The sequence below is a fragment of the Musa acuminata genome, chromosome BXJ3-8, assembly GCF_036884655.1.
Source record: "Musa acuminata AAA Group cultivar baxijiao chromosome BXJ3-8, Cavendish_Baxijiao_AAA, whole genome shotgun sequence".
Lineage (NCBI taxonomy): Eukaryota > Viridiplantae > Streptophyta > Magnoliopsida > Zingiberales > Musaceae > Musa > Musa acuminata.
The window spans coordinates 39,677,827-39,702,662 of record NC_088356.1 but is presented as its reverse complement, the minus strand read 5'-3'; the positions used below and the strand labels follow the sequence as shown (position 1 = coordinate 39,702,662).

At 39.0% G+C, this 24,836-nt stretch overlaps 4 protein-coding genes across 8 annotated transcripts; 1 reads left to right on the top strand and 3 right to left on the bottom strand.

Moving 5' to 3' along the window:
* Nucleotides 1-1,274: 1,274 nt before the first annotated feature.
* LOC135644964 (WUSCHEL-related homeobox 4-like) lies at nucleotides 1,275-2,575 on the bottom strand. 2 transcript variants are annotated; one of them, XM_065162958.1, is made up of 3 exons: nucleotides 2,050-2,575; nucleotides 1,713-1,979; nucleotides 1,277-1,610 (listed from the first exon to the last, which is right to left on the bottom strand). In XM_065162958.1, the coding sequence occupies exons 1-3, from the start codon at nucleotides 2,284-2,286 to the stop codon at nucleotides 1,461-1,463; spliced, it is 654 nt and encodes a 217-aa protein (XP_065019030.1). In that variant the 5' UTR covers nucleotides 2,287-2,575; the 3' UTR covers nucleotides 1,277-1,460. The 2 variants fall into 2 exon arrangements, with proteins under 2 accessions (XP_065019029.1, XP_065019030.1); XM_065162957.1 differs by having other exon boundaries at nucleotides 1,275-1,979.
* A 1,616-nt stretch (nucleotides 2,576-4,191) lies between these two features.
* LOC103994665 (filament-like plant protein 7) lies at nucleotides 4,192-10,210 on the bottom strand. Of its 3 annotated transcripts, none has more exons than XM_009415067.3 (6): nucleotides 10,027-10,208; nucleotides 8,672-8,740; nucleotides 7,821-7,953; nucleotides 5,271-7,710; nucleotides 5,129-5,189; nucleotides 4,192-4,915 (listed from the first exon to the last, which is right to left on the bottom strand). In XM_009415067.3, the coding sequence occupies exons 2-6, from the start codon at nucleotides 8,723-8,725 to the stop codon at nucleotides 4,463-4,465; spliced, it is 3,141 nt and encodes a 1,046-aa protein (XP_009413342.2). In that variant the 5' UTR covers nucleotides 8,726-8,740; nucleotides 10,027-10,208; the 3' UTR covers nucleotides 4,192-4,462. The 3 variants fall into 3 exon arrangements, with proteins under 3 accessions (XP_009413342.2, XP_065020629.1, XP_065020630.1); XM_065164557.1 differs by having other exon boundaries at nucleotides 4,702-4,902; nucleotides 10,027-10,210; XM_065164558.1 differs by having other exon boundaries at nucleotides 4,702-4,896; nucleotides 10,027-10,210.
* A 6,796-nt stretch (nucleotides 10,211-17,006) lies between these two features.
* On the bottom strand, nucleotides 17,007-18,079 carry LOC103994666 (ethylene-responsive transcription factor RAP2-9-like). The gene has a single exon (XM_009415069.3). It carries the CDS (start codon nucleotides 17,971-17,973, stop codon nucleotides 17,476-17,478), a length of 498 nt encoding a protein of 165 aa, XP_009413344.1. The 5' UTR covers nucleotides 17,974-18,079; the 3' UTR covers nucleotides 17,007-17,475.
* Nucleotides 18,080-22,796: 4,717 nt separating this feature from the next.
* On the top strand, nucleotides 22,797-24,310 carry LOC135583807 (caffeoyl-CoA O-methyltransferase-like). Of its 2 annotated transcripts, XM_065163516.1 has the most exons (5): nucleotides 22,797-23,134; nucleotides 23,235-23,314; nucleotides 23,395-23,539; nucleotides 23,635-23,766; nucleotides 23,842-24,310. In XM_065163516.1, exons 1-5 carry the CDS (start codon nucleotides 23,045-23,047, stop codon nucleotides 24,133-24,135), a joined length of 741 nt encoding a protein of 246 aa, XP_065019588.1. In that variant the 5' UTR covers nucleotides 22,797-23,044; the 3' UTR covers nucleotides 24,136-24,310. The 2 variants fall into 2 exon arrangements, with proteins under 2 accessions (XP_065019588.1, XP_065019589.1); XM_065163517.1 differs by lacking the exon at nucleotides 23,635-23,766 and having other exon boundaries at nucleotides 22,815-23,134.
* The last annotated feature ends 526 nt before the right edge of the window (nucleotides 24,311-24,836 follow it).

Here is a 24,836-nt window from a genome sequence, read left to right as displayed (position 1 = left end):
TGGATTAGGCATTGATGAGTTAAATCCCTTCATATTGTAATTAGCTTCAGATCCCTTGGGAGAGTAGAATACAAAGTTTTGACTAGTTTACTACTACTGCATCACACACTGTCTCCTCTTTCTTCTTCTCTCCCTTCACTGTCGATAGGGGGAGAGGGCTAAGAAGTGATACAGGAGGAGAGATGATGGTGACTTTGGTTGTTGCTCAATTCTGTTTTATGTACTCATTAGAACAATGAATGAGAATGACACTAATTTGGTGACTTTATGAACCATTGTCAGTATGGTGACAATGGTTGTTGCTCAATTCTGTTTTATGTACTCATCAAGCTTCAGCTTGATGATTCTGCCTGGAGTTACTATATTCTCAGAGGATAAGTAGAATGGCATTAATTTGGTAGAACATTAGGTTAGTAATGACAACGCAAAACAAGAAGCAAATCTAGGATATGGTAGCACGGCTTTGTGCGACATATCTGGGCGCAAACACACAAAAGATGAGGAAAGAAAAAAGGATGATTCCATCACCATCTTTGTAGCTGCAACCCTCACTCACTCCATGATGGCCTTTTGAGTGTGTGTGTGCACGCTCATGCTAGGTTGGGCCTCCCCTGTCCACCCCTATCAGCTGGCGATCGATGTGGTCGGCCCCGGTTGGTCGATCCGTGTAGACCCTGCTCCGGAAACTCCGTCCCTCACGGGGACCGACGAACCGGGGCGTGCCACGGGGAGCTTGTGACCATGGCAAAGGCCACCAGAGTAGCAGTTTCGCCGATGAATTCTGGTCCGAACATCAAGTTCTTGGTGACGATTAATCATCCTATCGAGCCTTTTCTCGTTGAGGGGCAAAAAGCAAAGGAAGGAGGATCGCCAGCAGCTGCGGGGTGTCATTGACAGGACTGGCGCACTTACTCGGCGTAGTGCCCTTCTCAGGCGGGCATTTCTTGCAGGGGTGTCAGAAACACCAAGGTAGAAGGAGCCCTGCATGCTCTCCGTTTCAGAGAACTAAGAAGCAGTCGTGTCCCCGACTACTGCCAACCAACCACGGCAAGCTGTCATGTCGATGCATGCTGCTGCTGCTGCTGCTTGTGAGCAGCTGAAGTTATCTGACAGCGTTGTGGCAAGCCATGAAGGCAGGGCAGTGCGAGTGTATAGAGCGGAAGAGAACAAAGGAGAAGAGAGATGCGGTGGCTGTTAGTCTCGGAAAAGCGCAGCACGGAAAGCACGCTCTCAGGTCTCCTCCGCCCACTGTGGTTGACAAAAGAAAAAGAATGCACTGTGGCGAGCACAAGGAAAAAAGGTTCGTCTTTCCATTTGTTTTAGGGAGAACAGTGCGAACAAAAGAGACCGCGGACTTGGAGAGGGCGACACAGATATGGCTTAACATGAGGGGGAAAGAGACAGTCACCCAGTTAAAGAAGACAAGGAGCAACAGTAGTCCTCTCTTGCTTGTGTGGAGACTATCCCACCTGCTTCCATTCTGGGTGCAGCGGGAAGAGCTCCAAGGTGCGGTCACCAGGCCCACTGTCTTCCACGTCCGGCTCCAGACTGCCCCAGCTCCTGCACTTGCGCTTGCAGCTCCCATCATGGAGCTCCTTCATCTCTTCTCCCTGTAATTGCACCATCATGCATGACCAACATAAACCTAAATCCTCACAAGTAACGCGACACACGAAGTGTGCATGAGGCGAGAAACCATGCTTCGTTCGTACTTTGAGCAGATTGGGAAGCGAAGCACTGTTGGTGGCGAGGGCGAGGAGCGCGCTCCGCTTCTGCTTCTGGCGCTCCCGCGCCTTGTGGTTCTGAAACCAGTAGAACACGTTCTTGCCCTCGATCCTGCCATACTTGCTAAGCTCCGCGGTGATGCGCTCGATCTGGACCGGGTTCGGCGTCCGCATCCCGCCCTGATACAGTGCCTCCAGTAGCTTTATCTGCTCCGGCATCGGGTTCCACCGCGTTCCCCCTGACTGCAGCTGCATCTGCAAACAGCAACGCCTCTCAGTGCTACCAATGAATACCAGAAGCACGTCCACGATGACGACGACGTACCAGCGAGGCGTCTACGTTTCTGGAGGCGAATTTGGTGGTCAGCGGCGAATTGAAGCTCTTCAAGCTGATGATCTCCGCCATTGTAGTCGTGGAAACGACGGCAGAAGAGGAAAGCTTCGGGGCAAGCGGGCGGAGGCGCTTATGGTGGTTGGTAGAGGAAGAGGAGAGGGAGGAAGAGGTGGAAGGCGAGGAGGGGAGTTGCTCCCACAAGCCTAACGTCAACTGGTGAACCTTCATGGCTTCTTTGGTCAAAGAGGTGTGTGAATGGGTGGACACGGAAGGGACAAAGGTTGGTATTTATACTGTGTCCATGGAGCTCAAGCGTGGTAAAGGCATGCATCAGATCTACATGCTAAAATGGCCAACTCCTATGTTGGGTAGGTGGCGGTAAGTAATCATGCTTTAACTATAGGAACATCTCATGATCGTTTCCATTCATGTCGCCATATGCCATCTCCCACATTTATCTCCCTAACTCTCATAGGTTGTGGTACATACAACACTGTTTTCTACTGTGTCCTGTGCTTAAGAGATCACTGCACCACACTTACTGTTGTTGTTTTCTTTGTGTCCCAAAGACTATGCCATGCCAAGCCAAACCAAGTCCAAGTTGTAGCTATTATTTCTTTTTGGGAGAAAGGCTATATATGCAAGACAGACAAATTTGCATACATATATATAATCTTCATCAGTTATTGTTGTAAAGATTCGATGAAGGTCATAATATTTCGACTATTATATGGATCTTTTTATCATTATTAAATTTAAAGTTATCTTAAATATAATAACACTAAAAAATATTTTTGGATTGATGAAACTCGAATGAGCTAATATTAACTATTTGTTTCTGTTTTTTGGACTGATGATAAGATGTGAAAGTGCAGGAAAGATTGGATTGGATGCAAAGGAGAAGGGAAGGAGGCATGGTTGGGACTTGAAGCATGCGGGGGAGGGAAGACCAAATGATGAGAGGAGTTTGACTTGGGAGAGAGGAAAAGGGAAAAGGAGGGAGAGAGAGAGAGAGAGAGTGTGTGTGTGTAGGTTTTGAATTGGAATGAGACGACGCAGCTGAATGCGTTGCTCCAGTGCAGTGCTGGCCCGTCCAATCGGTCGGTGCTTCTGCCTCTCATGATGGCGGCTTCCTCGCTTTTCGGTGGAGATGCAATGAGGGAGATTCCTCCAATCCACCAAAAGGAAAACAAAAGGGAGGAAAAGAGGAAAAGGGAGGAGTGAAGACGAGAAAAAGATGATGCGTCCGTGTGTGTTTGTGCGTAGGCGTTGATGATGGCGACGATGGAACGAGCTGTTGTTGGATGCCGGCACTCCAAGATTAGATCTTTTCTTCTACTACTCTTCCTCCTCAATCTTCGCCTCCTGCTTTATATTTGTTGATGTCAGAGCACTGAAGGTGATTCCTCCACAGGTGAAAGATATTACTGAATCCCTTCGTCTCATTATTGTTAATCCTACATTTAGGATAGTTAAGTATGTGATCATCCTCGATCATACCCCTCATCATCAGTAAACAGAGAGAAATGATTGCGAGCACCCTACTTTAGTGAAGTTGCTAATTTGAGTTTTAAGTAAGACTAAAAATTTTATGAATGACTAGGTTGGATAATCAGCATTTCAATTTCCTAATCTAATTTTAATATTTCTTATCCACCTAAATTAAGATTAATTTCGTGCATGCATCTCCTATTACAACACCCACTACTCTCCTACCAACTTGCCTTTCTCCTATTATAGTTCATTACGAGTATTTACGTAATAATACAAAGGAAAAAATGCAGTATAATAATACTGCACTTACGTTTGATTTAGTCTGTGCGAGTTTTGACTCTTTAATCCAATTTGTATGCATATCTATGATTTCATTTGATTTTTATGGTCTCACTTTGAACAAGTATTATAATTCAGTCGAAACCTGTCTACAGATTATATGAAGATTGCAAGATTTAGGAGAACTTTTTTATGTGTTAATTAACTAATGATATAAATTGAATCTTAGACAGCGATATATCTCAGCAGCATGAAGGCAAGCCGAAGGATGTCAATGTCAACAGCTGCAGCTTACCATCTTCAAGCAACTGAGATGATGTTTTCGTGCGGTATGATGTTATTTGGCATAACACCCAAAGGGAAGAAACAAAGGGAAACTACATACAGGATAACACTTACTAATATGGAAGTTTACACCACACCAGACTATGCCACAAAACCAAAGAAGCCATGGAATGTGCTACTGAGAAGCACCTGGCTTGCTCTCTCTCAGTGTGTCATCTTCTTAACTTGTATGCAACTATGAACAACAGCTCAACAAAAGCATGCCAACACTTGTGTTTCTGCTACTCGAGAGATTTTAGAGCTGCTCCTAAGTCGAGAAGCTTCAAACATTGCAATGACAAGCTTCTTAGTGCTTTCGCTTCCTTCGGTGCAAGAGACTTCTCAGAAATTTAGCTCCCTTTTCTCTCTTCGGTACTATCATCAATGACTTCTCCGGCGAGAGCTTAATGATACTTCTTACTGAACTTTTTTGGCCATGGTTCATATGAATCTTGTGTTTGTATTGCAAGCCTGCACTCAGATTCTCAGAAGCTGCAGCCGGTGGCCTTGGTGCATCAGTGCAGATGATTTCCTTTGTGTTGGGAGAATCGGTTTCCTCTGATTTTGCATGATCCTCTGCTCTAATATGATCAAGTAACTGAAGCCGACGTTTGGATTTTGCAGCAGCAGGATTGGATATCACTTTGTCAAATAGAGGTGCATCTTTCGGTGATGCCAATGCTTTTAACTGTTTCCCCAGGTTTTGAATGGTTTCCTGGCAAGCAGCAAGCTTCTGTGAAGCTGCAACTATATCACATTCCTGTAAGATCATACGTTAACATGTACTTGATACATAATTTAGGAAAATAATGTCATAATTGTGATATCTTGTTCGTGCAACTAACAAGAAAGAATAAAACCAGTGGGAAGTCCTTGCAGATATTCTAATGTCTGCTACCAAGAAAACTGTTAATGAAGTAGCACAATTAGGATAAATCTCGTATAGTTCATCAAGTGAAACAACAGCACTTACTGCTTGGATTTGCTTTTCTTCCTGACCCATGATATATTTTGGAATTTCCTTGTGTGAAGCACTGTGACACATGATTAATTATATCAGAAGACATTTATGATGTCTTGGTTAAAAGGAAACCCACAAAAAGAATGGCGCTTACCTTTCTAACTGAAGCTGTAGTTCAAGACATGCTGCCTCTAATTCTTCATAGCAATTACTCTTCTCTTCCAGTTCGACTTCAAGGGATGAGAACTTCTGATGAGCCTCGTTCAATTCTGACTTTGCAACTGTTAGCTGTGTTCCAAGATCTTCGTTAATTAGTTTTTGGTTTATAATCTGGTCTTCGATCTTCCCCTTGGATTCCTTGAGTGCTGCTAGCTCCAGTCGTAAATTGGAAATTTTTTCTTCTGATTCCTGGAGTTGAGCTACCAATTTTTCATTCTTATCGCTAGATATTTTCAGCTTTTCCTCCAAATCTTTCCTTCTAGACTCCATACTCATGATATCAAATTTTAGCCTCTCACCTTCATCTTTTGGTTTGGATTCGATATCATCTGTTCTGGACAAGATATACAGACCATTTGATGCAGATAATAAAGGTCTTTTCCTCTGTTCAGTAATACTGGATTCTTCATGTGCCTTCAACTTGTCTAGTTCTTTGGCTGGGCACACCATAGCTTGAAGTTCTTCAATACTGTAAGAAACATCTCCATCCAAGTGTTTTCTGATAGTCTCTTTCATCTCTGAATCATCTTGAAGGGAAAAACAGTGGCTTATAATCCAGTCCACAGATGAAGTTACTTGAGCCACAAACTGTCGAAGATCAACCTTGCCATTCAATACGTCTTTACAGACTGCAACAAAACTCTGTAAAACAACAGTAAGTTCAGAACTTCTCCACAGAAACGCGCGAGCAACATATCCATTTGCTGCTGTAACACTATGATGCATAGAAGTGCCTTCATCGTCTCCAGATGGAACGTGTTGACCGTTGTTACCCTTTTTATTTCTCTGAATGATTCCCTCAATCAAGTCAATAAGCTTGCAAATTGATTTCTCTAAGTTTGACTGACAAAGTTGGGTACCACTTTCTCGGTTCGGTATGCCTGCACTGATTGCTCCATCAAATGAATCCGATGAAGTGTGTTTGGGTTGTTGAAGTAAATGCTTTGCCTGATTTGAATCACCCAGAGCAACTCTGAGATCATCAAGAATTGCACTCCAACTTTTTTGCATGATATGATGCTTTTGTATGATGACCCTTAGAATATCCTGAAGCCAACTAGGGTGGTTTTCAAGTGATACATACCTAAGTTGATTGTCATTACTTCTGATTGGAGTGAACTCCTTGCCTGTTGCTTCTGATAGATCAACTCCTGTCCAAGATTCTTTGGTAGTCACACATGAATTACTATCTTCCAATGTACCGAGTGAACCTTCAAAATGTTTGTCAACAGAACCTACTGCTAGTTTCTCCATCTCAACAAAATCATCCATCAAACTCAACTCCGATACAACAGCACTTTGGCAAGATGATCCGGTTGCTTTCCCACTTTTGAAGTGCTCCAGTTCAGAAATTAAAGCAGAAGCCCATGATTCAGCACAGCTAATGGTATCTTCATTGCCTCCATGCTCCGAAATTGATGAAAGGGGCAGGTCATATGATGCTGGGCTGCCCCTTGCTAGCTCAAAGCAAGCTTGTCCTTTTGATAATTCCTCGAGCTTTGTCTCAGCCTGCGATAGCTTGGATGTTGTACGTGTAAACATCACACGTGATGCCTGAAGCTCACTGTTTTTCTTGGTTAATGATTCTTTGAGGATCTTGTTCTCATCTTCAATGGCGTGTAATCTCTCAACAAGAGAAGCAGCTCCCTTGCCTGATGCATCATAAGAGTCTTCTCGAATAATGTCCTTTATATTGAAGGCTTCACTGGTGGAACTTGACCTTTTCTTTCTCAGTTCAGTAGAATTATTCCCCAGCATTTCAACCTCACTTCTCATTTTAGCCAAAGCTGTTGGTCCTGGCAGTCGCTTCCTGACCATGACACGCAATCTTTGGCACTCTGTTTCTAGCTTAGCAATCTTCTTAACACTCTCTAGGTGTTGCCTGTGAGCAGCATTAGATGATCTGTGATTGAATTCTCTCTCCTGATTTCGAATCTCAAGCTCCTTCTGAAGCATGCACAACTCATACTTCATAGAAGCATTTAGTTTCTCTGAGGAATCAAGTCTAGACTTTACTTCTGTGAATTTTGCTTCTGACATGGAATTAGACTCGCTCAACTCTTTAAGCAACTTCTCTTTGACCTCTAGAACTCTGTTCAGGTTTCCATTTTCAACAACTGCTTCAGTGAGCTTCTTATTTGTCTCCACCAACCTTTGTTCTAATGTTCGTGACTTCTCCTGTTCTCGTGATATCTTCAGGGCAGCATTGCTAATAATGAACTGCTGGTCTTCCTTGACAGCATGCAGCTGTTGCTTGCATTCTTTCAATGCCATATCAGTATCGGCTGCCCTTTCTTCAGCAGCTTTTTTCTGAAGTATTGTATCATCCAATTGTTGCTTTATAGAAAGGGCTTCAGCTTCTGCTTTCCGCCATCCTAACAAGTTGACAATGTTTAATTGTTATGACAAAAAATACCTTCAGCAACTCCATCATGTTTATATGAATCTAGTGCCAGGCACAGACATATAGAATAACATGTTTAACCTGCAATTGCTTCTTCAGCCACTTTCGCTTGCTTTGCCAGAAGATCATCTTTAGCACCGGACTCGGTGCGAACAGACGATAGTTGTTCATTTAAGTCTTCTAAGGATCTTTCTAACTCAAGAGCCTTCTCTTTCTGAAATAAAATTGTGAACAATTTTAGAACTACTCCTAGCATAAAAAGAGAATGTATATCTTTTTTCACTGGAAACAGAAAATAGTTTGACACATGATGATGACATTCTGTATCATCTTGGTATGATCTTTCCAAAGAGAGATAAAGAATAATAGCATCAAAATATTCATTCGAAAAATTAGTTGGCATGGTACATCAGTCTCTTTTACATGGTTTCATCCAGACTGGTCATGGCGATGAGGAACTAAAGGTCATTGCTCTATGAGGCTATATGCGTATACATACATGTATATATATGTCATATACATGCATATATGTAAATCATATACATATAGCATGTACATATACAATTTTATTTACATGAAAAGGACCAAAAAAAATTAATAGGCCATAGTTTGAAATCAAAATCTCAATGTGTGAGATTCTGAAAAGTACTACTAAATTTTGAGATAATATATGTTTATATTAGGTAAAGAATTTGTAATTCAATTGCCACCCTTTTAATTCAATGCCAATGGCAAAACAATCATTTTGTTAAGCAGGTTAAAATAAAAATGATCCACAGATTCCGTTTGTTGAGTTTATTTTAGAGAAAAAATCATCCAGATACGAAAAGTCCTATTATTGCTCATCACAGGACATCATTATATTCGGAAAGGGAAGAAGAAGGATAGAGAAGTAGTGAACAATCAATCAAGCAGATCTAACTAAAGCTTACCTCGATGCTCTTTTCTGAAGACTTCCTCTTCCAAAGCCATGTCTTGTTATCCATGATTCTGACAATTTCCTACAATAGTAAATCAAGAATTTGAGGCCAGATTAAAAATGATTATTTCCTAAGCAACAGTAAAATTAAATTATTAGCTGCAAACCTCTCTGATGGATGCACCAACTATTTCTTTTAAAGCATGCAGTAAAAGGAGATAACAATCATAAAAAGAAAACGATGGAATTTTTTTCCCACTATTATATTTTAACATGTTATTCCCATTCTGGTTTCCTAACTGATATGCAATATCCATTAAAATATTCCAGATTTCCTTTTCTGGATCATTGTATCTTTCTTGTATCATATATATATGTTAAGTCATTTATGCACTCTTATAAACAAACATACATGCCCATATAAACAGAAAGACAAATATGACATTGCAGCCAAAAGGGGCTGAAACAACAGAAATTTTAACTGTTATATAATAGAGGATGCTGGCATTCTATTTCAGCTATTAATACCAACATATTTCAATATAAAGAGTTAGCTTGGAGCAGAATTGGCAAGCTTGCCTTTAGACCCTCGGCCTACATCCAAATTTGTAGCCTGCGTCTCATTTATTTCAAAGCTCAACTCTCCTCAAGGAACAGAAATGCTGCAGATATGGGACTTGGAATGTGTGATGCATGACCAGCTAAATACCGTAATTGGTGAATATAAATACACTAGAATGTGTGATGCATGCAGCAGATATGGGACTTGGAGGACACTTTCTACACTAACTCAAACTCATTATCCCCTGTTTTACCACCCTTTAGGTGCATCAGCTTAAGAAAAGCCAAAGCTGCAAATTAATTTTCTGGGGACCATTACCACTCGATCAAGCTAAGCTCCAAAATCGATTTCGATAAGAGGAGCTCAAGAAATACTAAGGATGGCTCAAGCCTCAAACATCTATGCTTCACAAATTCTGTGCCTGATTATTTTGGTGTTACAGAATCAGCCTAAATATCACCTTGGAGTTCAATCAGCACCTTCAAATGCCAACACAGAATCTTCTGGACTTAAGCTAATGATCTGGTCATGAACCTCAAACGGTAAGAGATTAGATGCCAATCCACCCCAAATTTTTCATGAAGGGAGATAAGGAAATGAAGGCAACAGCTCAAAACCAACTAGATTATACCATGCAAAACTATCCACTCTTTAAGGAAGTTCCTAAACTTTCAGTTTAGGAGAAAAAGGCGGAAGATAAGGGAACAAAAACCACCGAGAGAGGAAGACAAGCAAGCAAATAAGAAAGGAAAAAAGAGAGAGGGACAGAATGCATCATGCATGGCAATGTAAGAGAGCTGGCTGACCTCACATCAACCCAGGAGCTCCATTCTCAGCATGAAAGCAAAGAGGGAAGGACGGCCGGACACCACAGCGGCAACATGCACTATCGGAGAGAGAGAGAGAGAGAGGGAGAGAGAGAGAGGGGGGGAAGGAAGAAGAGAGAAGAGGTGAAGGTAGACAGTAATGAGACCAGCTAAGCAACTCTTCATATCTCTCTATTTATATATTGTTTTGTCTTTCTAGGAGTGCGCATGGACAGGTTGGTGGGACAAAAGGTACCGGAGAGAGAGAGAGAGAGAGAGAGAGAGAGAGAGCGCAGAGGGGAAAAGATAAAGGAGTAGTGAAAGCCTAGTCCACCACTGGTGGTGCCTTTGGTTTCAGTGAAACGGAGAGGAGGACGGGGAAGTAAAAAGGTGGTAGGAGGAGGAGAGCGAGCGAAGTGTCGGCGGTCGCGTTCGTGTGCCAGAGTCGTCCTCGTGACCGTGCTTCGTTACGAGAGCGCGGATCCTGTGTTCCGAAAGAATCACCAAACCGGAGAGGCTCCCTTACCATTGGCGACGACTCTGGCTCCACTTCAGAATAACCTATCGCTAGCTGTCTGCGACCTGCGGCCGCACCTCACGGCTCAGCCTCGCGAATAACAAGCGGACGTGGGACCCGCGGTGTCAACCAATGGACATGGGCCTGACCCACTGATGCGACGAATGGAAAGACTCCCTAACATGTTCGGTGGCTCGACAGGACAGGTGAAGCCGGACCATTTCTGTCGCTTGGTCGGGACTTCACGGGATCTCGCCCTTCGCATTAATACGACTACCCCATCGGCTACACGCTCCTGATTTACGTACAAGTCGTACCTCTCCTAACGAAAAGGTTGCGCCTACACCAGCGTCGTCGCACGGTCCTATAGCAGGGCGGGTAGCCGATCGGGTGTTCCGTGGACTGGTAGAAGAAGCATTTTTGTCGAATCGACAGGCTAAGATATTTTTCCTCCTCAACCATCGCGTGGAAGTATAACAAACAAATCTTGGTCTCGGACCCAAGCAAACAATTAGAGAAAGTTGGCCATATGATTAGTTGCAAACTAATGTTCGATTAAGATTAATTAGATAATTATTTTTTTCTTTTCATTTTTCCGCATAAAAATTTGGAGTTTCCTCAGCTAAATTTTATTTCATCCAATTCAAAATCATCCAAAATTTTTCTTCGAAAATTACGAACGTTACATTTCATTTCAAACTTATTTAATTTTGCCTGAGTGAAACGATATGACAAAAAAAAATTAAAAAGTAATCGATGATGAACATATCGATAAATAATCACATAAAAAGTATTTTTTTAATAATTTTCTGTCATGAAACAATTTCCATTATATGTGTTTCTTGTTATTACAGATCAAGGTATAAAAGAAAAAAGATTTCATATTACAAATAAATAGTATGTGAGAATCTATAACTGATGGGATAATTGTTTCATTTTTAATAATGGAAAAGGAAGACTTATAATATTATATCGAAAATCTCTAGTGTGGATATTGTAGCATGACAGCAACTTTGATTAATTGGAATCATGGGTTTTGGTAGGTCCAACATTGTTTTCAGGTGAGAGATGGTGATGGCCTAACCTAGTTTGAGATGTCCTCCTTCAATGGTAGCTCACCCCTATTGGTATGGCTAAACATGGAGTGGTTTGCACACACAGGTGGATTAGGACAGTGTGAGAGGAACTTGTACTTGGTTCAATCAACTCTTCATTGCTGAATTCATGTTCTTGGATTATAGTGGGATTTTGATACATGGTTAATGCCCATCCCCTCTTGTTTAGCAATCAACAACAAAGGTTGGGTAATGAAAAGAGCTTCGCAACCAATCTGAATCCCAAGTGAGATGTATTATCGAGAATTAATCAAGAGATTTATTTTTGAAAAAGAAAAAAAAAAGATAAAGATTAATATACATCATCATATCTCTTCCAAAATCATCATTCACAATGTTAGGCTCATAATAATCAGAAATTTCTGAAATAATAGTATGGAATTTTATGATACCATTTAAAAGATATTAAGAATCCAGAATGACAGGGAGTTGATAACAATGGGAATCAGAATTAGGCTACACATCTGTGGTGAATGCTAGTGAAAGGCTACCAACAATGAGTTTATAGCATGACTGAAATAATAAAAAACTCATGTCCAACTTATTTGTGGTTATGGCACTTGTGAAGCCATTGGTGACGACAACAACAACAACAAAAAGAAAAAGAAAAATGCTGCCACATTGATGTGACTGAAAATATTATTTTTCTGCTGAGAAACAGATATCCTTCCTTCCCTCCCCATAAATAACATGGTTGTCCAATTCTGCTAACAGTATTTGGATGCAACTGAGATTGGCTGATTCCTTGATGACACAACCTGCAAAGGGACTCTCCACCTTATAATTGACACCAAGATGTGATGAATGAAATGGCTATTTCTCTTTCTGTGATGAATTAACGGGGGACCTAATCATGCTAATTCATTCTCAAGTACCATGAATCATATAACACAGTTGGACTGGTTTCCCAGGACAACATCATACCCTGCAGCAGGGTGTTTAATCATTCTGCACATTGGAAACCTTCTCTCTGCTGCAAGACATGCAGACACTCGGATGGCATGCGAACACCAGCATGATCTCAGCCTGATGAAATCCAACCTAAATCGACTTGATGTTCTCTGCATGGTGTAGAGTTAAAAGGCAATAATGCTGCAAATGCATGTGGAATGAATGATCTTTCCTCACGATCATGGGGATCTGGTCAATGCTGATGAGAGACATGTTCTCAGCAGGTGCTCCAGAATTCAAGCTCCCAAGTAGCAATGGCTGCAGCAACTGGCAGTGGCATCCAAAGTAAAGCGAGGAAGGAAACAGGAACTTGAGCACAGATGCCAAAGACTTCTCCCGAGAAAGAGAAGAATACTTTGGTGGGATAACCTCCACCTTTAGCATCTTCATTCTTCTCCGATACTCCAACCAGAGTAATCATCTTCTTTCAATTCTCTTCTCTTTGTATCCATCCACTGCCCTCTTCATGGTCCCTCCTCCTCCTCCCAGTGTCACACTCATAACAGGATATATCCCAGCATCAGGAAAAGTGGGTTGCTGCTGGTGGTGTGTTGTCTGCTGAAGGATTTAATATGGATTGATTCTAGTGATCATTTGTTGTGGTCCAAGTTTGGCATCGAGTGGAATGAGAAACATAAGCCAAGCATATTTTTCTTGAAGAACAGAAAAAGCCAAACACATAGGCATGATGGTTAATAGTTTTCCCCATTCCTAGCTTGATTTGTTTTTCTTTTACTGGTTTGTTTGTTCTGTGCAAAGTGAACTCATTTGGAATTCTTTATGATGATTTCTTGGCTCCTCCAGATCCCCCATTTCCATTTGACTTAATCTTCTCCTCATGTGATGGCCAGCTACTAGTCATGGGATCATCTAACATCCAGGACACTGATTATTACCAACAAGAATGTAACATATTTTGTCCAATCTTTGTCAGAAATCTTAAACCAGATGTTGATAGAGATCTTAAGATAAGATTCCTCGACAAGGCAGTGAACTCACCATTGCTCTCATCCAATAAAAAATGACCTACATCAGATCTTGAGTTGGTGAAGGTGGAAGTGGGGTGGATGTATTGTCTAGACAATCAACAGAAGCAGAGCAGAGTTGGATGATAAAATATTGCTTCTCTTTTGAACAAAAAGAAAAAAACAAAGGAATCCAATAAGCCTTATCCATTCCATGTTTCACAAGAGCTTGCGCTCAGTGTGTGCTTAGTCGATTTGCATGCAGGAAAATTTCTTGATAAATGTAATTTAAAGACCAATAAATTAATTCAAATACTTTTGTGGGTAAAAGTAGTGAATTCAGTGTCATGTAGGGCCTTGTAGATCACTGAAAGAGAGAACATTAATATGTCCTCACATGCCGATCATTTCAATTCCGGACATCACAGTAAAAGTTTGCAGAATCTATCTACATTTCCCTAGAAATCATGCAAGAGAACATTGGATTCCACATAAACATTGGCCCCCCACCAAAACTTTGGAGCTTTTCTCTTTTAACTGCTACTCTTGTACTCATCTACAGTCATAATACTAGATCTGAAGTGCATGTTGTATCCGCAACCTTTTTCTTCTTTAGCTTCAGTGTGTGCAGTGCCTTTGAAGGAGTTACTATTTGGCTGAAAGTTTACAGTGACCAAAAACAAATGCAGCTCAAGCAAAACATTTTTTTCCTTAGGAAATCAATCGTTCCAAATGCGCAAACCATTTCAGTCAGCCGTTTTGCTCATCGCATAACAAGTATCATATATTGACCATCAAATCTCATTTTATCACGAGAGGATACAACCAAGTGTGAGGCTTATGATGTCTGTTTCTTTATCCTCTGCAGTCTATATAAATAGTCTTTGTTGCAGTCAGCAGCATAGGGATTGACGTCTTCACTTCTCTCTCTCTCTCTCTCTCTCACAAAAGCAGTGTATACACCAACTCATGGTTAGCAGCCCTGCTAGACAAACTATTTTTCATGTTGACTCTGCACCATCATGGACATGTAGTGAAGAACGATCTCTGCTTCACTTCTCTTTAGTCTTCAGATGGTGCATCCTCCCACGCTACAGAAATTTAATGGAGCTTCCACAACGGTGAACAAATTCTACAACAAAGACGCAGATCCCAAGGAGCATGTAAGTCCTTGCAAGGCAAAGCAAGTCTCAGCAGATCCTCAGAGTTTACTGTTGATGGAAAGCCTGCATCTGGAAAGACAAGCTTAAAAGTGAGGTGCGGAAACTGGTGATAAAAGAACTGGCAATAGCTCTGCCATGGTGGGTGTGATCCAACCTCCTGCAACATCCATCAAACACTTAAGAGTTCTTCAGTGCCCATCATTGCCTGTTTCAGCATGGTGGATAAATTGAAGCATTAAGCTTGACTAAGACAGGTGCTGCTGACTAATCAATCTAATGAGTGCTAATGCAGCAGTGTAAATACACACCTCCTCTTTGGATTGTATGTCCTGAGGGTTCTGGTAAATCTTTTGCTCGAATGAGGACTTTATCCATATGTGCTGGAAGTATATTAGATATCGAGTCATGTGAAAATGATAAATATTATATATATATATATATATATATATATATATATATATATATATATATATATATATATATATATATATATATATATCAAATAAAATATAATTTAACATTAAATATATTATAGATTAGATTAGTGATAGAATACTAAATAAATCATGAGAAAAGATTTGTATAGAAAAACTGTGAAGGGAAAAATTATGGGTAAGTCAGATCAATCTTCCACGAAATCATAAAATTTTATACTAATCAAGGATGGTGTCTAGATTAGCATACCAAAAAATTATAACAATCATAAGCAATTTTAGTAATAAATAGTCAAATATTTTTTTCTCCCAAGATGAAAACTTTTTTCATTTTTGTGATGATCATATTTTAAATTTTTTCTCATCTAACTTATATAAAATTAGGATTAACATTTTTTTAAGTAACTCTCCCAACACTGAGGTCACTGAAATCTCAGCTCAAAAAGTTAGATCAGCACTAGAATACACCCCAGACCAGTGGTGAATCATACAGCAAGGCCACAAAGGAAATGGATAGAAGTCTGTATGAAACAGGAAAAAACACATTGTATCATGGTATTTACTTGATCTTTCTATTATTTTCTGCAAATTCACATACTAGTTTCATTATGGACAAATTACTCAAGAAATGAGGTAGAACAACCAAGTATGTAATGAGGAAGAAAAAGTCATATGTGAGGGATCAATAGAACCACAAAATTAAGTGCAAATTTCACCTGCTAGAAATCACAGCAGAACAAAGTATATGACATGCCTGCATCAGTGACATGATGTCTATACCCTTGACAATTTGATGAGAAACCTACTGAATTTTAGCCCAGATTCTACAAAATAATTGTATGAAAGGATTGAAATACACTACTATGTTCTATTAAGAAAAATATTTCTTTTCTGCTCAACTTATAATATCAAAAATCCATGAGTTGATCGTAAGTTGGAATGGGCCAAACAAATGGTCATCACCAAAGGTAGGAATAGAGATGAATTGTTCTTTTCTGTTGCCTTCATTCTTGTAATTTGCGGCTTAGCAATTTTGTTTGTCTTGGCTCAAAGACATACAAAAGCATGCCAAGCTTTCTCAGCAATCGGAAGATAGCATTTGGGCTTACTGAGTCTGTGGATCATAGCTCGACTTGTGACAGATTTTAATATTGACATTTTAGCATCGAGATTGATGAGTGTTTTCATCCTCATCAATTATAAGAATAAATACCAATTGAATATAAGAATAATATTCATTTAGATTGCCTACGCAGATACTGTCAGGATGAATAAATACCAATTGAATTTTGTTCGGATTTAGTTGCTTTGGATTTTAAATGTATACATACAGTCAGAGTTTTCCCCAGACACAGAATGATATTGTATGGAAAGAAAGAGGGTGAAGTCATCAAAGAAGAAACGTGAAATGTCTGGAGAATGACGAGTCATTTATGCATGAAATGAATCCAAAGGTGCCTTACAAAGTAAAACATTCAACAGAGATTGAAGGTGCAGAGTAATCTGTTGGCAGAATAATGAGCAAGAAACTTCGGAAGGAGAGACGGATTCATGCAGCAAGGACTCGAGGGAATCACAGTTCAATCTCACTCGAGGCATCTCAACATTTTTGGGTTTGAACCATATGGATTGCATTGAAACTGAAAGTATAGTTCAGAATGATCCTAACATATGTAAGCCCATGAAGCTCATAGCAGACAGCCGAACAACGATCATGATACAACAATGCAGCATGGAGCTTAATTCATGGGATGCAAACACACATTTATCTGTGACCATCATGAATCACTACTTCACACCCCACACCATCCACAAAGGTCTTTAAAGATCAGAACTTGGAGAGAAAAAAGTCATTAATTCAGACATAAATATGTTAGTAGGGATGAAGTGCACAGATATGCACATCTAATGTTGTCATGCACACTACTTCGAGACTTGCAAGCAAATCAAACACAAGCTTGTTGTTGAGCTTGAGGGGAAGAGGGGATGGCAGCTTCTGCTAACACTGCTGCTGCTCGAGAACAGGAACAGATGCAACCTTTTTATTCACACTTAAACCCCTCGTTTGATCACTCTGTTTCATTGGTTTCCCAAATCCGGCATTAGTCTGAGACTGTCATCACTGTGTCTTCATCTGTCCCTTCTTTTCCCTGTCTCAATAACTCTGAAGAGTTTAGCCTACCATCTTAACCTTCCTAATCTCAACTAATAAAGACAAGGGCAAATATAATACGGTACAAGCCACTGTGGACTGAGCAAGAAAAAGAAGAGAGACGACATGGCAGGAGAAGATGAAGCAGGCAGCTACAGTTGTCGGTCCACGTCCGAGCTGTCGGGGCTCGGCGCCTGGTTGAGATCGGGGTTCTTGGTCGGCCGCGATGGCCGTGGCTGCGGCTGAGGCGGTGACGAAGCTGGCATCGTCCGCAGGGAGGCGTCCACCCGCGCGCCCACCTCGATGGCTTTCTTTCGGACGGAGGCGGCCGAGAGGGCGAGCTGGGGGTCACCGCCGCCGCCGTCGTAGCAGGCGTCGGCGGGGACCTCGTCGGGGAAGTTGAGCCGGGCGGAGCGGCCCCTGAGGAGGTAGACAGCGGTGTCGTAGGCCCTGGCGGCGGCCTCGGCGGTGGAGTAGGACCCCAGCCAGATCCGTGACCGCTTATTGGGCTCCCGTATCTCCGCCACCCACTTCCCCCACTTCCTCATCCTCACCCCTCTGTACTGCCGCTGCCTGGCGGCGTCGGCGGGGGGTGGTGAGGGTTGAGGCTTCCTTGTCTCCCCGCTGGTGGAGCAGCAGTGGCCATCCATCTTCCCCACGGGATCTCCCTCTTTCTTGGCACGCTGTTAGATCTTATTCATGTTGGCAATTATAGCGGTATGGATGAACACATTGTCAGAATAAAAGGGGCGACCTTTTTTTGGACATATGCAAAGGTCTAAGCTTTGACAAGGAAATGACTACAAGTGTTCTTTCGGACTTTATAAATTATAATTAAAATCATTAAAAAAATATTTTTTAAAACAAATCTTAATTGCTAATATATATATATATATATATATACAGAAAAGCCAAGCCCCAATAGAAGGTCCTTAATGTGCTCATTTAGTATGAAAATGAGATCAATAAAGCAACAACCTAATGGGCCTCCAAAAGTAGATATGGTGCTTCGGCTTCCTAATTAATTACAGTACCAACTTGTCAGCAGTAGACTTTTCTCCAGCTACCTAATTGGATTTGGTGTCATATCTCTGTATCCCCATCATCAATCTTTTTGGTTCCCTGTTTGGGCTTTCAAGAAGAGTGAAACCACAACCGACCAAATAGCTTATGAAAAGATGAGGTACAGTTTCACACTTTTCTCAAAGCTCACACGAGGCACCCCTTTTGACCTGTGAAACAAGTCAGTCAAGTCATCTGCTTGCTCTTGACATCTTCTCCCTAGAAAAAGACTAGGAAGATCAAGACGTAGTGCTTCTCAGCCACTGCAAAGTCTGATGTTCATGTAAGATCTCTTGACGCTCTTAAGAAAGCTCAATTGTAACAATCGATGATGATGAAATCATTAACAAATGAAAGTCTTACAAGTGTTTCCCTTTTACATTGATGTGTTGGGAGTTAGATATTCTTTCGTTTGTAGCTAATGAGGCGCTAAGATATTAGAATGATAAAAAAAAATTATTATATAAAAATTTAATATTATAATTAAAATTAAGTATCATAGATTCAAGATAAAAAAAATAGATATTTTTTAAATATAATAATCAATATAATATCTCGGATATCATAAATCAACATATTTTGATCTATATGCATAATAAATCTCCAAAAGATAGAAGTTAGACTCTTTTCCTCTCTTATTATTTTCAGAATCATTATACTTGATAGGGTAGAAACCTATCAGAAGATAAGAGAAAGATCTCTATGATTATAATATGATCCCTTGTGCCTATATATAGGTGAGAATAGATGATATAAAAAGGAAAGAATCTCTCATCAATATTATCTCCTAATGTGTCCTAACATAAGTCATTTCCTTTCCACTGATAATATTAATCACAATCTCAATATATCTTAATCAATTAATTAGGATCACAAAATCTAATATTCTCTTACTTGACCTATTAATTGATAAGATAAAAAATTTAAAAATAAAATAAAAAATAGTTAAAAGTAAATTTATCCAATTAGATTTTAAAATTTTGAAAAACATTTATATGCACTCAAATTTAAAAATAAATTAATAAGTTTAATAAATATAATAATACTATATTAAATATGACTAATAATACAAGTTATAATTATTATATATTATTAATGTCACACTTCTTTCTTTATATTACAATACTATTAGTCTTTAGCTGATTTTTTTATCTTTTTTTGCCTTGGCTAAGAAAAGACAGTGCTGACAGTGAGTTAATAGCTCCATTAGTTGTACGCAAGCCACGAAACAAAAGGAAAAGGTGAGTATGTTGGGGTTCGGTTGGTTGGGTTTTTATTAGATAGAAGTTAGAGATAGTCAAAGAGTCACCATTATTTCTCTTTTTAGCTCTAGTAAAATAATCCATATAATTTATCTTGTCGAGATCCTATTATTCACATTTAACCTTTTATTGTTGCCTACTGTTTTAGTAGTACCCAAAATGTACTCAAAATATTATGAGTTTTTTTTTTCTATTTTAATATTAATTATTTCTAAATATATATACTAGTTAGTTTATTTAAATTTCACTTATTCTTTATTTATGTTGTACCAAATTTTACATGAGTCAAACTAAAAATAAAACGAATTAAGAATATATTACACGTGAAATTCTCATTTACATTCATATTGAATATCATTAAGTTTTATAGATTTATTAGTCATAATGAGGATATATAATAGATTTACTGGAACATTGTAATACAAAGCTATGGTTAGTTCTTTTATTAAGGTACCACTTAATAACTTATCAATCATTTTAAATCAATCCTTTATTTCAATGTGCTAGTTATATTTTTTTAATAAAATCTAAATATTATTAATAATTATTAAAACTAAGCCACTTGTATCTTTTTCAATCATTTTATTATTTGTCTCACGTAACTTTTAGTAATCTATAATTTTTTCAACAAGTAAGGTCAATATCTAACTCTCAATGTAAATTACACATGCTTAATCTATTTATAATAATTTAATCTAAAAAATATATGAATATTTATAAAAATATAATGAAGGAAGTATCATTATAATAAAATAATAAAATATTAATACTTTAAGTTTTTTAGTAAATATTAAACTATTGATATCATTTCTATTTTATTTTTGAGTAAAATATTGACATATCGTGCTCACATAATATTTTACCGAAGGAATGATATAATCCTTCTGTAATAATATTATTATCTTTGGGTATATAATCCTAAATTACAAGGATATTCAAAATAGTATCATCCTGCTCTATCATATAATTATTTAAAATATATTCTTCTTTGAGATTATTTAAATATCATTATAATGTGTATCATTATGAATATTATTTTTTAATATTATTTAAGATTAATTTATTAATGTCATTTTATAAATTAATTAGTTCAAGCCACCTTAACGACCATAAGACTAATTCGATAATATAAAATATAATTTAAAATATCATATAAATGATAAAATATTTATTATAATTCATATCCAATAAACTTGCCATCCGAGATCACTTTAAAAGCTAGTCAAATAAAGCTTAGGGATATAAATTAAAATAATATTTTATCAAATTATTTTAATCTAGTTTATATATAAATAATTTAATAATAATAATAATATAATAATAATTAAATATTAATCAGCATAAAAAAAACTCATGTGATAATTGTAATCATGATAAACATAAATCATATCTTTATGTGAAAAATATATTTTTTTTTCATAATTTTAAACATATGCATATGAATAATTACATAAATCTCCAAGAATAATAATTGAAATTCAATTATCACAAGCAAAAATTTCATTAATATATTAATGAGAAAATAATAATAAAATTCTTATTTTTTTAATTATATATAAAATTATAAATTAATCCAAATAATCTTATTTAATTAGGCAAACGTATAATTGGGCTATTCAAATTTAACTTATGGACCAAACATTAATCCAATTAGGCCAGTCAAAATTAGAGTTGATCAAGGTCAAAATTTATCAAAATTAGGATTCATTCAAATGAAAGTTAGACCGAGATCAAAATAAGTCAAAAACTTAATTTTAACTAAATTAGGTTTAAATTAAGCTATAGTTATAATCTAACGAGACGATCAAAATTCAGATCTAGTCAAAGGCAAAATTGATGAAAGTTAGAATCAAAATCAATCAAAATTAGAGTTTAACCTAATCAAAATCCAAAAAGAATCAAAATCATATTTGGGACCAAAACCAACTTACCTAAAACAAAAATTAGGTCAAAATTGGGTTCAAAACTAATTTGGGATCAAGATATAAATTAGTAAAATCCAATCAATTTGGGAGAGATAAGTGAAAATAAGGACTTGGTCAAAATCAAAATTGACTAAGGCCAAATCAGTCAAAATTGAATTAGGGCAGAACTTGACCAAATTCGCTCCTAGCATCGTTATAGTTCCCCTGCCATGCATGGTTTCCCTCCAATCGCTCCTAGCATCGTCGGTCCATATGCTGCCCACCTTCACCATAGTGTTATAGCTCCTCCACTCAATAGTCATCGTTGCCCATTGCAGTTGCTGCTATCTATTTTCGAGGGACTACCTAGCATGTGCTACCGCACGCAACGACATCTCTACGTGAGCACCGATTACATAAGATAGGACTACTGACCAAAGCGGGCCGCCACCCTCCTTAGAGCCATTGCACACAACAATAGCTTTTGCACATCATAGTGCTGCGTTGTTGAGCACAACCACCGAACATGCGATAACACCATGCACCCTTATTGCTGCTTATAGTAACAATGACTAATCATCGCGGCACACAACTTTGTTAGACCATCACCCTCAAATCAATGCTAGCAATCGAGATTCTACTATCATAACTCTTTGCGATACTGTCAATAGTAGTCCATGGTGGGCTAGAAAATCTTCATCGTTCGTAAGTAGATGACTTGTTTGAGAGGGAAAGACTCGAATGGATCCTACAAGCATCGTAAGATCGAAATAGAAATAATAATTCGATATAATCAAGATAGATCTAATGCATAAATAGATCAAAAATAGATGTAATATAAAATAGATCTAGTTTCTTTAATAATATGTGAGAACTTAGTTTTGAATGACATTGCTCTGATATCAATTGTAAGAAATAAAATTATTATGTAAAAAATTAGGTAGATCGAATATAGTAAAACAATACATTGTTATCTGCATATATCATGAATATATAAAAAAAGGTTACTATCTTTTTTTTAATCATTATAAATAGATGAGGATTTATTAAAGATAATTAAGAGAGTTCCTTCTTAAAATATTTTAATATAAATAATTTTTTATTGATCAATAATTTTAATTAAAATTTAATTAATATATCTTAATTAATTAATTAAAATTATGAAATCTACGAATGATAGTGGTCCAACTCTATGTAGACATCATTCTTGGAAACAACAACAGAAAGTCTCGTACGGATGAAGCAAACCAGCTCAGTGTAAGCTGTCAAGAGAACTGTCGCAAGGAGCATCCTAAGCACAAAATCTTGACATTGGAAAGACCGCTTACCATTTCATCTCACCAATATGCACCCAATTGGAATCACTCGCCGACGGTCACCAGCTTCAGTGTATCCCTCTTTATGATCCCACAGCTTCTCCACCCCAAACCAGCATAGTTGGTAGCCTTCTTACTCCAGCAAAAAAGCAGAGAGAGAGAGAGAGAGAGAGAGTAATGTCTTCCTCTGAGTCTGAGAGCAGTCAGCAAGGGAGGCATCAGGAGGTCGGGCACAAGAGCCTTCTTCAGAGCGACGCCCTCTATCAGGCACGATTCTTTGATTCACTTCCAATTCCGAGCTTATGCGCTGTCTTTCATCTGCTGCGGTTCGGATCTGAGCTTTCTTCTCTGATATCACTGCTTGCAGTACATGCTGGAGACCACCGTTTACCCTCGCGAGCCCGAATGCATGAAAGAACTCCGCGAGATCACCGCCGATCACCCTTGGTATATACATCATGCAATTACTGGTTGTGATTTGGGTGGACGTATACTTTCCTTGATCTAATCCTGCATGGATTCTTCAGGAATATTATGACAACCTCGGCTGACGAAGGGCAGTTCTTGAACATGCTGCTCAAGCTCATTAACGCCAAGAACACCATGGAGATCGGCGTGTACACCGGCTATTCCCTCCTCGCCACCGCCCTCGCCCTCCCCGACGATGGCAAGGTAGCCACCATCACTTGACAGGCCTTGGCGTTTGGTCTTCGTTGCTTTATGTATGTGTGTGCGTGTGTGTGTGTGTGTGTACGTTCATGAATTAGATACTGGCCATGGACATCAACCGGGAGAACTACGAGCTTGGTCTGCCGGTGATCGAGAAGGCCGGCGTCGCCCACAAGATCGACTTCCGCGAAGGCCCGGCCCTCCCTGTTCTCGATCTACTGCTTGAAGATGTGAGAATAGAATGCATCTTCCAACCATTACTCCTTGTCTCTGCTGATAAATGCTGTCGACGTGGTTGGTCGCAGGAGAAGAAGCAGGGGAGCTTCGACTTCGTGTTCGTGGACGCCGACAAGGACAACTACCTCAACTACCACAAGCGGCTGCTGGAGCTGGTGAAGGTGGGCGGCGTGATCGCGTACGACAACACGCTCTGGAACGGGTCCGTGGTGGCGCCGCCGGACGCGCCGCTGCGCAAGTACGTCCGCTACTACCGCGACTTCGTGCTGCACCTCAACAGGGCTCTCGCCGCCGACCCCCGCATCGAGATCTGCCAACTCCCTGTCGGCGACGGCGTCACCCTCTGCCGGAGGATCAAATGATCACGGCAATCTATGTACATCTCCCATCTCTCCCCATTAATTTGTTCTAATTAATGTCATCATCATCATCAAATGTCAACCGCATGACATTTTTCCTGCTACAATCGTAGCTGAGAGAGAAGAACTATGCCATGTAAATTAAATTTCAGCAATATGAGTTTGACTGTTGGACTTTTTCTTGTGATGCTGCTATCCATACAGATCAAAATAACTCTGATGCATTTGCTTGATGTCATTTTGAGATGTGTCATCTCATCAACAACACAAAGATGACAAATTCAATCGAGAACTGATGAGCATAAGATTGTAGAGATAAAGATGTACACAGTGACTTTCTACAGACCTTGTTTAAGATTAAGATCTCAATATTGTTTCCATTCCCTTTGGACTACTTAATTTGGTGGGGATCTCTATGTTTTCAATACCTTGGTAGGTGAAAGCGATGTCTTTCTTTATCCAAGCAAACTATTCAATGTCAAAATTCTTCCTCCAGAGTGACTGAAGCAAACAAATCGTGTTCAAATGGAAACTAAAAAAAGAAAATAAATAATAAAAGAAAAGATATTTAGGGGACTAAAAATGGTTCAAGTTCTATCAAAATTAGAAAGCTATTTACCTCACCATGAAAGACCCTTCAGGGTTTTGTACAATTTATCAGATCTAACAACAAATGATGAGTTTGTTTATTTTCTTCATTGGGA